The 12250-nt window shown below is 31.3% G+C and overlaps 1 protein-coding gene across 2 annotated transcripts in view; it reads right to left on the bottom strand.

Moving 5' to 3' along the window:
• The window catches only part of MCU (Mitochondrial calcium uniporter), a 204944-nt gene that overhangs the window by 5534 nt on the left and 187160 nt on the right, over positions 1–12250 (bottom strand). Inside the window, exons 3-4 of one of the 2 annotated variants that reach the window (XM_076413368.1) lie at positions 727–1030; positions 538–670 (exon numbers count right to left, since the gene is read on the bottom strand). In XM_076413368.1, coding sequence (XP_076269483.1) covers positions 538–670; positions 727–1030 — 437 coding nt within the window. Of the gene's footprint in view, positions 1–537; positions 671–726; positions 1034–12250 lie in introns of both variants that reach the window. The other variant, XM_076413366.1, reaches the window with a different exon arrangement.

The following is a 12250-nucleotide window of genomic DNA, read 5'->3' as shown; positions in this document are numbered from 1 at the left end:
CATCTTTAGGTAGATAGTAACAAAACAAACCAAGGAGAAATACAGTGATATCGAAATGATTTTACGTAAACGCTAAATATGTCCTCTAATGAAAGTAAAATACATTATTTGGATATACAGGGGATGCCACTACATAAAAAAATGAGCTTACAACTCTGCCTCATAGTTGGCGTGGAAAAGAGTTCCGCGTAAATATAATTAAACACAACCCTAACCTACAAACTATTATGACTGTATACTTAATTGTAGTTTAAGTCATTCTATAATATATACGTTAGATGCTCTATAATGTTATTTGTTCTTAATAAATTATATTTGATAACATATTTTTGTTTCATTATTTACAAAAATAACTAAGACTCAGAGTTGATACGGTAACGTAGCGGCGTTTTGACGTCATCCATTTAGATGACGTGAGTTCACTGTTTTATTGAATGGGTTATATGTTGAAAAGCAGTGGATAGTGGATATTTAAACCGATTTAAAATATTATAAATTAAAATAAAACTGTAAGTATGTTACGTATACTACACATACAGTTTCTAAAGGTTGAACCTCTAGCTTTAAAGTTTCCAATTGGGCTAGAAGTTCCTTTTCTTTGGATACTTGGTGTTCATCAACGTGTAGAGCTTGGTATAGTCTATTCACTATTGTCTTTATATCTGCTAAGCTGAAAAATAATGAATGAAAATATAAACCATGTTTAAAGTGGCGAAAGTGACTTACTTTTGAACTTCTTCGGTGCTCAATCTCTCATCCTTTGGCGTGCTGACGTTGTAGGAATTATCGTTAATAATTAGTTTAAAATCTTCGTCTAGCAGGGTCTCTATGGTATTGGATGAGGCTATTCTGGTTCCGTCCTGAGATTTGCATACTACCCTGTCGATACCCTTGTCTTCCCTTTTCAGCATGTCCAAAAAGTCGCCTACAGTGTTGGAGATCGGTTTTAGGACAAAGCTGCATCTTTCTTTACGGCTTGGTAGAGGAACTGTGATTTTCGGCAGGCCTTTGTGATACTCCACATTCAATTCTACTGAAATAAAATATATCTGTATGAGTTTGTTTGTTTTACTCGTTAGAAAATTTATTTGAAATTAAATTAATATTATTTTAAGCAGTAGAAGTATATGGTAAAGTTAACAAAGCCACATGTTTAATTATTTATTAGTATCAAGAGCATTATTTATATTTTGAGTTTTGGAAATTCTAAATGATGTTAGATATTATCGGTTGTAAAAATGGTTTGTTCTCGTTCAATCCTTCATAACCTTTATATATAGTCTATTCAAAGTTTTTTTTGTACATACTTCATCAAGATGTTTAATGTATTGCCTGCCGCAATTTGTAAATTGGTTTTAGGATCAGACAATATTTTCCTTCTTATTTTATTCTAGTTAAAAAGACAATGCCGTCTGACTAATTCGAACACGTAAACGAATGAGCCTGTTAAAGTCGTCCGGTTGTAAGACGTATGCAAAATTCTTCAAAGCAATAGTGATAAAAGGTTATAACTATAAACCTATAAACTATAAACCTATAAACTATTATGGCTGAATAATTAACTGTAGTTGTTAGATGTACTATATATTACGAATCACTTATGATTCGGGACGGGACGCAATTAATACACCACTTATGGCCTTGGAACAAAAGAGAAACTTTATTTTAATCCCTGGTAATTTATACCCACTCGATACAAGTCATCTTGTTACTTCCACTTTCCTTCGTGTATATATAATTATATATATACTATATTGAATTAATAACTTTACCTAATATACATTCCCCTGCACTCTCCGTCGTCACCCTACTACTTCCCATTTACACCGAGAATTCTGGGCCCATAACCTATTACGAATCACTTATGATTCGGGACGGGACGGAATTAATACAGCACTTATGGCCTTGGAACAAAAGAGAAACTTTATTTTATTTCTACATCGCGAGAATTTTAACTTTAATTAATAATTTACTTAAATGAATCTACACAATTATGTGATAAACAAACGTAACAGTCAGTTTTCTACTTAAAAACAATTCTCTCTTTGAACAATCATAGAAATAGTCGCCACAACGCTGTCCAATTTAATATAGATTTTATAGTTTGTTCTTGGAATGCCCAACATACACATGTATTTCTCTTCGAATGAATTTCTTCCATGCCTCTGGGTTGTTTTTATCAAATGGCACGAATTCATTAAAACTTCCTAGTTGATTACCATACCAGTCTTCATAACTTGCTCCTTCAAGTCCACTTCCGCCTTACAGTAGTCCATGGCCTTCTGGTATCACTGAGGTATCATAACTAAATGGTCACCACTGTAGTCTTCTTAACTTGTTCCTTCAAGTCCACTTCTGTCTTACATTAGCCCATGGTCTTCTGGTATCACTGAGGTATCATAACTAATTGGTCACCACTATCTCCATTTTCTGCTTCTAATATTGTACTCAATTTTGTTTTCTCCAGTTTTCTAACTTTATCACCTTTACTTATTACTTTCAACTCAATCATTCACTAACATTATTCTGCTTTATGAGCTTTCTTCTGATCTTTATCTCTATACTCTAAATCAATTATTAATGGGTGTTGTTTGTTTTTTCTTTTCTTTTAACATTCTTCACAGTTCCCTTTGTTTTATTCTTATTTTCATCTAGACCAGATTCATCAGAATCAAATCCTAATATGTTTGTTATTTCCATTACTATCAGATTCATTATCACTCCATTTCCAACTCGAAATCAGAATCTTTTTAATATAACCCAGAACTGTCTAAGTGCTGTTTGTCTTTATCATATCTTAAATATTTTTGCTTAGGGCTTTCTTCTTCGTCTTCGAATAAAGTTAAATAGTCAGGTTCTTAATCCATTACTTTATTTAACGTTCTCTTATCATTGACTTGTAATGAAAACATATCATCTTCAACTGTGGGTGTCTTTTCTGTTCAAATAAGCAGACAGTAGGCGATATGGTCGTCTAATTTCCTTTCTCTTGCAAAATTATCTGCATCGGTTTACTCACAGATTCTTCTTTGGAATTTTATCTGCTCACCTTATTGGTCTCTCTATATATTTTCTAAACGGTATATCTTTAATTAATTCTTCGCTGTTATCCATATTGAAGTTGATTGCCATTGGCGTACCAAATTGATCGGCTTAGATGCGATCTTGTAACTAACAAAACTTATATGCCTTTTAATCTTCTATATATTACCCTTTAAATTATAGTAAATTATTTTCCACTCTTGCTGGTGTTAATATTAATTTCAATTTGTGTGATAATAACTGCTTTTTCCATTCCAATAAACTGTTTAACTTCATAAAGACTGTCCATTAGATCCACTATACACTCTTCATGTCATCTTGTATTCCAACCTTTAGGTGAATTTCTCAATCCATACAATGTTCGATTTAATTGTTGGTACCTTGTTTAGTTCGTATAGAGAACTAAATTTAATTAATTAATAATGTCCTATTTAATCTTTCCGCTTTTCCATTACTTTGCGGTGAATAGGCTATTGCTATATTCTAAATGAATTCCCTTTTTTCTACAAAATAGCTTTACTCCATGCTGTCTTTCTAATTCATTAATGTATTTGAAATTCTCTTTAGCTTCATTTTCTGTCTTAAGGATTTTTACTCTGGTAAAATGGGACAAATCATCTAGAATTTTCTATCCTTTATACATCTCTTCCTCCATCTTCAGATATTGGGTTTATTAGCACATAAATATCTGAATAAATAAACTCTTCGATTGCACTTGTTCTTGTCTCCTTAAAGTAGAAAGGGGCTCCTGGTTGCTTTAGCTTCTATGCTCATAGAACAAGATTTATCCTTCTTCTTAAGTTCCAATCGTATTGATATTTATATCAAAGTTCTAATATTTTGTAACTAAACTCTGCTAAGTAACTTTGTTCTCCATCCTTACAAATTAAAAATTCTTCATTGGGTTCAATAGCTTTTCATTCTACCTGTAATTCTGTTGAACCCCTTGTTCCTAGTTTTCAATAAATCTCTGGTCCTTGCAACTTACACATGGTTGATTTTCTAAACTCTTAATTACTCCATTACTATTTCCTACATTGATTACAATGTTATCTTCCTTCTTACTGATAACTCAAGATCACATTTTTCTAGTTTTCTGGTGTTCCTTCTGTTGGTCATTGACCTTTGAGTGCTCTAGTGCCCCGAAATTAATTTCCGTCTGTTGCATACAGCCATCTTGTTACTTCCACTTTCCTTCGTGTATATATAATTATATATATACTATATTGAATTAATAACTTTACCTAATATACATTCCCCTGCACTCTCCGTCGTCACCCTACTACTTCTCATTTACACCGAGAATTCTGGGCCCATAACCTATTACGAATCACTTATGATTCGGGACGGGACGGAATTAATACACCACTTATGGCCTTGGAACAAAAGAGAAACTTTATTTTGATCCCTGGTAATTTATACCCACTCGATACAAGTCACAGCGCCCTCTACTAACTTTTCTTCCTCCTTTCTATACTGGTTCTTGTATCGAGACAAGTCATATATTTAACACCATAATGTTAAAATAAATTATATTTGACAACATTTTTGTTCAATTATTTTATTAAGATTAGAATATTGTTGTATGTCAAAGCCAAACTGAAATAAAACTCAGAGTTGATGCGGCAACATTGCAACGTTTTGGCGTCACAAACTTAGATGACGTATGTACAAAATAACTTTGAACAGAGTATAAGTTAAATATGTGAAAGGGTTTTGAAAACAAAAACTATTAATTTAATAGAAAATTTATTTTATTTAACGGAAATAAAAAGCGACTTTGAACGATGATACAAAGCGACACTGAGGGTTCGTAACCATTAGAAAACAGACACCTCCCTTCTTAAAAAACTAGGTCCAGTTCAGATAAACCCCTAGTTAATAAAAGGAGACTTATATAGAGAGAGATAAAGGAGAAAATATAGAAAAAAAGCTTTTTGAATGTTAAAACTTCTTCCATTGAAATTTCAACGAATTCTAATCTTATAATATTCTTGTTTATCAATAAATAAAATCATTATTTTATTTAAAAAGAGTGCAGTAGCTAAACTGTTAATAAAGATTGATTAAGAAAATACAAAAGATATTTAAGGATCATTGCTACAGCAATTAGTACAGCAATTATGCCTTTTCTTTTCCAAAGGTTTGAGAAGGTACATATCCGTTTAATTTATGGCACGTTTGCCGGTTGAAAAAAGCACGTTGGATGAAATAGAATTATTAGTTTCTTAATATTGAAATACGATGAACTATATTTGGGAGCATTATTCCATTCCTTTTTTCTACACTACCATTTTTAATAATATTTAATAATATATATTTTATAATAATATGTGAATATACATCACATAATTGAATATATTGATGCTGTTACTTAAATAAACCACATTTTATATCAATTTCGATTTGATTTTTTCGTTATTAATGAAGATGTCAAATATATGACTTGTCTCGATACAAGTGCCAGTATAGAAAAGAGGGAGGAAAGTTAATAGAGGGCACTGTGACTTGTATCGAGTGAAGATCGAGTGGTGTATTAATTCCGTCCCGTCCTGAATAATAAGTGATTCGTAAAAGAAAAAAGGTATATTAGTAAATTAGCAACATAATTATTGATAAAAGTTTGGTTTTATTTAAAATTTTTCAAATTTCATTTCCATTAATTGTAATAAAATATTAATAATTGTAAGCGTATTGTGATCAATTGATTTTCAGAGGGAGTATAATTAGCTAAATTTATTTCCTAAAAAATATGGACATGTAAACGAAGAAAACGTCAAAAATATCTCTAATGAAATTAAATTATATTTTATTAATTTTATTTAAGTGCGCTTGCGGTCAACTAGCCGGTCATGTATTATATCTTGTTCACTTCCCTGTTAAGATTTAAGGTATTTTATACGAAGAAGTTAGGTTACGTTAATAGTAAAAACGTGTTGAGAAATAAATATCATGCACAGAAATATATATTCGTTTAGCATAATATAAAGTTCATAAGTTGTTAAGAAAAGTTTTACTATATTTGGGAAAATCGTGGGTTAAAAGCTCGAACCCAATCTTTAATCAGTTTAAAGTTTTTTTTAATAGAAGATAAGAAGTTATACACTCAGGGAGGTATAGCCCAGATCCTTACCATAGAGTAATAGAGATGTAAGTCAATACGGGACTCTGGCGCAAAGTTTTGCCTTGCTCAACATCCAGAGGTCGCCATAACTGGCCATTCAAGTAATTTGATTGGTCAATTTAAATATTCATAATAGGCATCTGTAGGAAAAATATTTTACTGTGAATACATTTGATTGGCTCATTAGTAATGCTTGGTACGTGACAGCCTTGACGTCATGTTGAATTAACCAATGAAATTTAAATAAAAAACATTTCTATTCTGAAATAAATTTATTACTTAAAATTAAATGAAATATAAATACAAATATAATGTGTAAAATAAATAAATATAAATATAATCTGTAAAAATAAATCAATATATATATAATCTATAACAATAATTAAATATATAATGTTAATTTATCTATAAAATATAAATATAATAAATATATCTATAACATATAAATATTATATACATATATATAAAACCATAAACAAAAAACTTTGGTGCATTGCAAATCAAAATTATCTCTTCCGTCCTTTGCCGTTTTCATATTTGTTTAGTGTTATCAATTTAATAGAATTTATCAAAGTCTGTTTTTTGTTTTCTTATACTGAAAGCAAACTTATCCCTCTTAAAATTCTGTTCACCTGTATTACTCAAAAGTATATAGCGCACCTTGTTATTACTTTTAATATTTTTTCTGAAAGATCATTATGGAATGTACAATTGAAGGGTTTTAAATTTACTTTTTTTTTAAACATTTGACAAAACATTTTTATATTAAAGTGGCAAAATCGCGGAATAAAATAGAAGAGATAGCTCAAAACCTAATGAAAGTATAATAAAGCAATTTTGTTGGAGTCTGGGGCGCATGAGATATTGTGTCTTGCCTCTCTAAAATCAGTCTCAATTTGTGGATCTACTGATTTATTCATATATGTATGTAAACAAAAATCACAATTAATTTATTTTTTCAAAAGTTTTACTAAATAACCTGAGATGTACACTACTACAATGTAAAACTTTGTTTGCTCTTATAGGAACCTCTGGAACTGAAGTTATAGAGTCAAGTAATTAACGGTAAGAATGAGCAGAAAGGGGGGGGGGGTGTATTGGCTGAATTAATATAAACTTTTCAAATGTCGATGAGACTTGCTTGGAACACCTTGGTTGTGGGCTTGGAACGATGGTAATAGGCACTACAAATATAGTCATACAGTTTAGAAATTAATGGTGACAATTATGAACACAAATGTGACAAATTTACCTTGTATATTATTTTGATTTTGATCTACTTAAACTTACTTAAAACTACTTAAGTACTTAAAGGAAAGTTTAAATGTATCACAAAAATGTATATGTCACACGCGGTAATGATCATAAATCTGTTTCATGTCAACGAGTTTACATTGGAAATACATTTCTTCACTAACTGTGCATCTGGCCACACAATACTTCCTAGAACGAGAATGCATGTCAACTATGGACTTGTACATACCACAGAAAAAGTATATACTAATAATAAAAAAAAAATCTATAAACGTTATAAAAAGCTGATAATATTGTTCTCTCTATAAGGCATATTGAAAATGGCATAAAAAATAAATAAACAAACCATAAAGCGAAATGAACCAATCAGATCACGTCGCGGCTCTTAGCATAGTAATTGAAACAAGTAATATGTTAAAAGTAGCGACATCTATATGTTGGACGTCGCGAAACATTTCCCCAAAATTTCCTATAAAGTATATTTCTCTACAACTCTAACCACATTTATGTACTAGTTACTTTAATCGTCACAAAATGCTCTTTCATCAATAACATACGCTTAACAATCATTCAAAGAAGAAAAAGGGTTCGAAAAATGATATAGTTTCCGTTGGTCAATAATGGATGAATAATATTTATGGTTACGAACTAACGTCATATTATCTAGAAAAACAAGCTTAGTCATCATCAAGTATATTACCTTAAAACATATTTTTATTAATACCAAGATGGAATCTTAAGAAGAGAGCAGGAATTAAAGTTACGGGATCTAAATACGGCAAATAAATTTGACATAGTGGTTCGTTTCAGGTGGCAAATAGATCCAGCATGACCCAAAAAATTACAATGCCGCAACTAACAATGGCTTTTTTTTCGCTTGTTTAGTATGTGTGAGACAGACCAATTAATTCACCTGCATGAGCATATAATTTCGTGTATAGCAATCGGACACGTAAAACGTTCCTACTTTTATAATTGACTTAGTCGTCCCATTTCGGTGGATTAAAAACTCTATCATGGACAGATAATGTGTATAAATGATCGGTAAACGGTTTGTGATTGATTTAACGTTATAATATTAGCGGCGAGTATATTTGCAATTTAAAATCTAACACAGATTGAAATATTATTTCGGCTTTTTGTGAACATGACGTCAACAAAGTAGTTTATATTTATTATAGACTATATTATAAAGCAGAACGTTTGATGGGAACTGCGCAATTATATATATATATATATATATATATATATATATATATATATATATATATATATATATATATATATATATATATATATATATATTATATATATATATAACTTATATTTTTACAAATTACTTTTATAACTCTTTATTATATATAGGTATAGATATTAATATGGACATCTAACGTATAGTCTATCAAAAATTATTTTGTACATACGTCGTCTAAATTTGTGACGTCAAAACGTGGCAATGTTGATCAAATTCTGATCTAAATAAAATAATTGAACAAAAATGTTATTAAATATAATGTATTTTAACATTATACTGCATCTAAAAACTACAGTTAATTATACAGCCACAATAGTTTATAGGTTAAAGTTATAACCTCTTATCACGATTGCTTTCAAGAATTTTGCATACGTCTGACAACCGAAAGACTTTGACAGGCTCATTCTTTGACAGGCTCTTTTAACCTGGAATGAATTAACAAATTGCGACAGGCAATACATTAAACATCTTGATGACGTAGGTACAAAAAAACCTTGAATAGACTATACGTACACTATTTATTCATTAATACGGTGTTGAGCCACCAGTTGCTATCAAAAACAGTTGCAATTCTTCGTGGAATTCGTCCCATTCTTGTACCAAAACATGCGCCAATTGTTTCAGTGATGTTGGGGATGGAATATACTCCTCAGTCTCTGCTGTAAAACTGCCCATAACGGATCAATTGTTTTGAGGTTAGACAATTGTGATCACCAGGGAAGATGATTGAGATATTCTGATGCTCTTCAAATCAGGATGGAACCTTTTTGGTGGTATGTGTGACCACATTAGCATCTTGGAATATGGCAGTGTTTGGCAGCAATCTGATAGTCGTAGAAAGAACTTCATCATTGGGAATATCGAGATATTCACTTGAAGTAATACCAGCCAGTGATGTTAATGAGAGGATCAGATGAAGCAATATAAATGCTATCTTTGTGGAGCTCCCGCGGTACTGTTTTTGTTGAAACAATATTACTCAAGTGAGTGTTGAGTTCTGCTGTCACTTATACCGCGGTAGATTTATAAACACAATCCTTTTTAACGTTTGTCGTTCTCTCTTAGTTAACTTTGGATTTCGACCACTATTCCTTTTCGTTAATGATGTTTTACCATGTTTTGTATACGCTGTCATTGCCATGGATACTATCACTAGAGAAATGGGTTCCCATCTGACACTTCAGCATTAATCCAACATCAATATTACTACCTTGCCGTGATAGTTTCCAAGGCTGTGAAAGTACGTACGGTACTCAGCTTTTTTACTGAATGTGATAGACTTCCCAAAAACAGTTATAAGTTTGGGAAGAGATGGAAGTGAGAGGAAACAGGAACAAATCAACATCATATCCCAAATGGTGAAAGATGAATGTTTTCTTTTCAGCCAGGCCTCTTCTTGTTTATTATGGCATCCAGCTGAATAAGAAAGTTGAAGTAACATTAGCCTCTAATTGTTCTGTCTTTTCAAGATCAATTCATATTCTTTGGCTCTTAACACTTCAACCATTTCAACTGTTGTTTCGTTTTTGGTTTTCCCATTTTCATACGCGTCATCTACGAGGCACTGTGCGACCACGTTTAAATTCGATAGCGCTTGCAAGACGTCTACCACAAACATTTAGTGTAAACATATTACTTGAGATAATAATATGAAATTTTTCATACGAATTAATGACATATGCACCCAGGCAGAAAACATGCACCTTTGTGGATTGGTACGTTATTTCCGTGCCAAACCTTCTCAGTCTTTTTGGTTGGTTTTTCACTTTGTCTATGTATGCTATTAATACAAATACACACATCGAGTCATTAAGTACACTGTTAAAACCAAACAGTTGAAGATAAATGCTAAAATGATTACATAAACGCTACAGAATTAATTAGAGAACACTTTGCAGCCGTTTGAGAAGTTTTTCCCGGTTTCGACCAGAATCTCTTTCGCAAATAATTTAATTGTACGTGATTTATTTTGAATTGTCCCTAATCATTTGCTTCAGTAGTTATTTATAAATGAAAACTAACACATTCTAACTTGGCACACTTGGTGGCGACTTGTTGAACCTATCAAGGTAAATGACAACATCACTGACCTGCCCTTATTTTAATTTAAAAATGCATTGAATAAATACGTGAATATGTCAAATGTGTTATTAGGAAATGACTATTAACTCTGAGCAGATTATATAGCAACTGAATGAGAAAACACTGCATGTATTAAATCAGAAATAATGAAGTGATCAGTAAGTTTACAAAAAATAAATGTGCACAGCGACAAGAAAAATTAAAACTGAAAAAAAAAGAAAAAAAAATTAAAAAATTAAAAAATTAAAACAATATAGTAGTTGACCTGATGGCATATTTCTTCAATCTTCAGAAATTATAAGAACTAAAATATATGGTATATTTCAAGCCACACTGGTAAGGCAATATGAAGACACACAAATCTATACTTTTCAAAAAGTAAATGTAAAAATACTTATTATTCTTATATTTTAGTCTCCTTTTTACTTACTGGAGTTTATCTGGATCTACTGCTTAATGTGGGTTCTGAACCAGGGTCCTTGCCGTTAAGACTACTGAGTCGCAAATAACCATCTGTAAGATCATTCCATAAGATATCCGGTAAGAACGTCAACGTCAAGCCAGGTTATTAGCATGACGATGTTGATGTGATGATTTTTGTCTTATGAACAATTACAATTGTAAACAATCATAAACATATATTTACATGTTCCAGCAGGGTTCCAACCCCTACTATTTCAAAAGTAGGACCGCCTCTCGCTTGACCACTCTGCCAATCAACCCGTTAGTCCATTAGTTTAAGAATAATTAAGAATCAGTCTTTATCTTGTAGTATTAAATAGAAAAATGCAATAGTTATGTATAGATAACATCATGTCGAGATATATTGAAATATATTATATTTCGTAATTATCTTTGTTGATTAAAATTGAAAGTAAAGGTAAATTTATTTATCCTAACAGCTCCCTTCGAAGAAATCCGTCAAATTATAGTTTAAAATGGAATAACATAATGTCTATTTACTACAATTTAATAAAGGATAATAGTACAAAAATAAATAATATATTGTTGAAAGGTGTATTGATTCCATCAATGAAACAGATGAACAGTAAACATAAATTAACATACGTTTTTCAATTTTTTCCTTTTTGTCACAATATACAAAACCTTTATGCTTACACAACAATTAGAGTTGCTCAAATAGTTCAGTAAGCTTTACCGGTTCGAGTTGTTAAGCGGATTAATCAAACAAGAGGCCAAAGGGTCACGTGAATCCGGTATACGGGCTGCAGGATGGCCCAGAAACCTCACAAAAGGAATTATGTACGTGGATTATGTTAAAAAACTCATATTAATATTACAATTTAGTTAAAATGGATGGAAAGTTGAAAATATGGATTTATGAGGAACAGGAAAAGAATTAATATGCATTGTGGAAACAAACTTGCACCTTATTTGTCAAATATGAAGTTCACTCTGATTCCTCATTGTTAAACATCGAAAACAGAAATAACAGCAACCTATTGCCACTATACATACACGTATAACATAGG

Source organism: Rhynchophorus ferrugineus, unplaced genomic scaffold (assembly GCF_030347505.1).
Source record: "Rhynchophorus ferrugineus isolate W39M unplaced genomic scaffold, kcgeb_rfMv2 rfM9, whole genome shotgun sequence".
NCBI lineage: Eukaryota > Metazoa > Arthropoda > Insecta > Coleoptera > Curculionidae > Rhynchophorus > Rhynchophorus ferrugineus.
The sequence above is the reverse complement of the archived record's forward strand: the minus strand, read 5'-3'. Positions and strand labels throughout refer to the sequence as shown.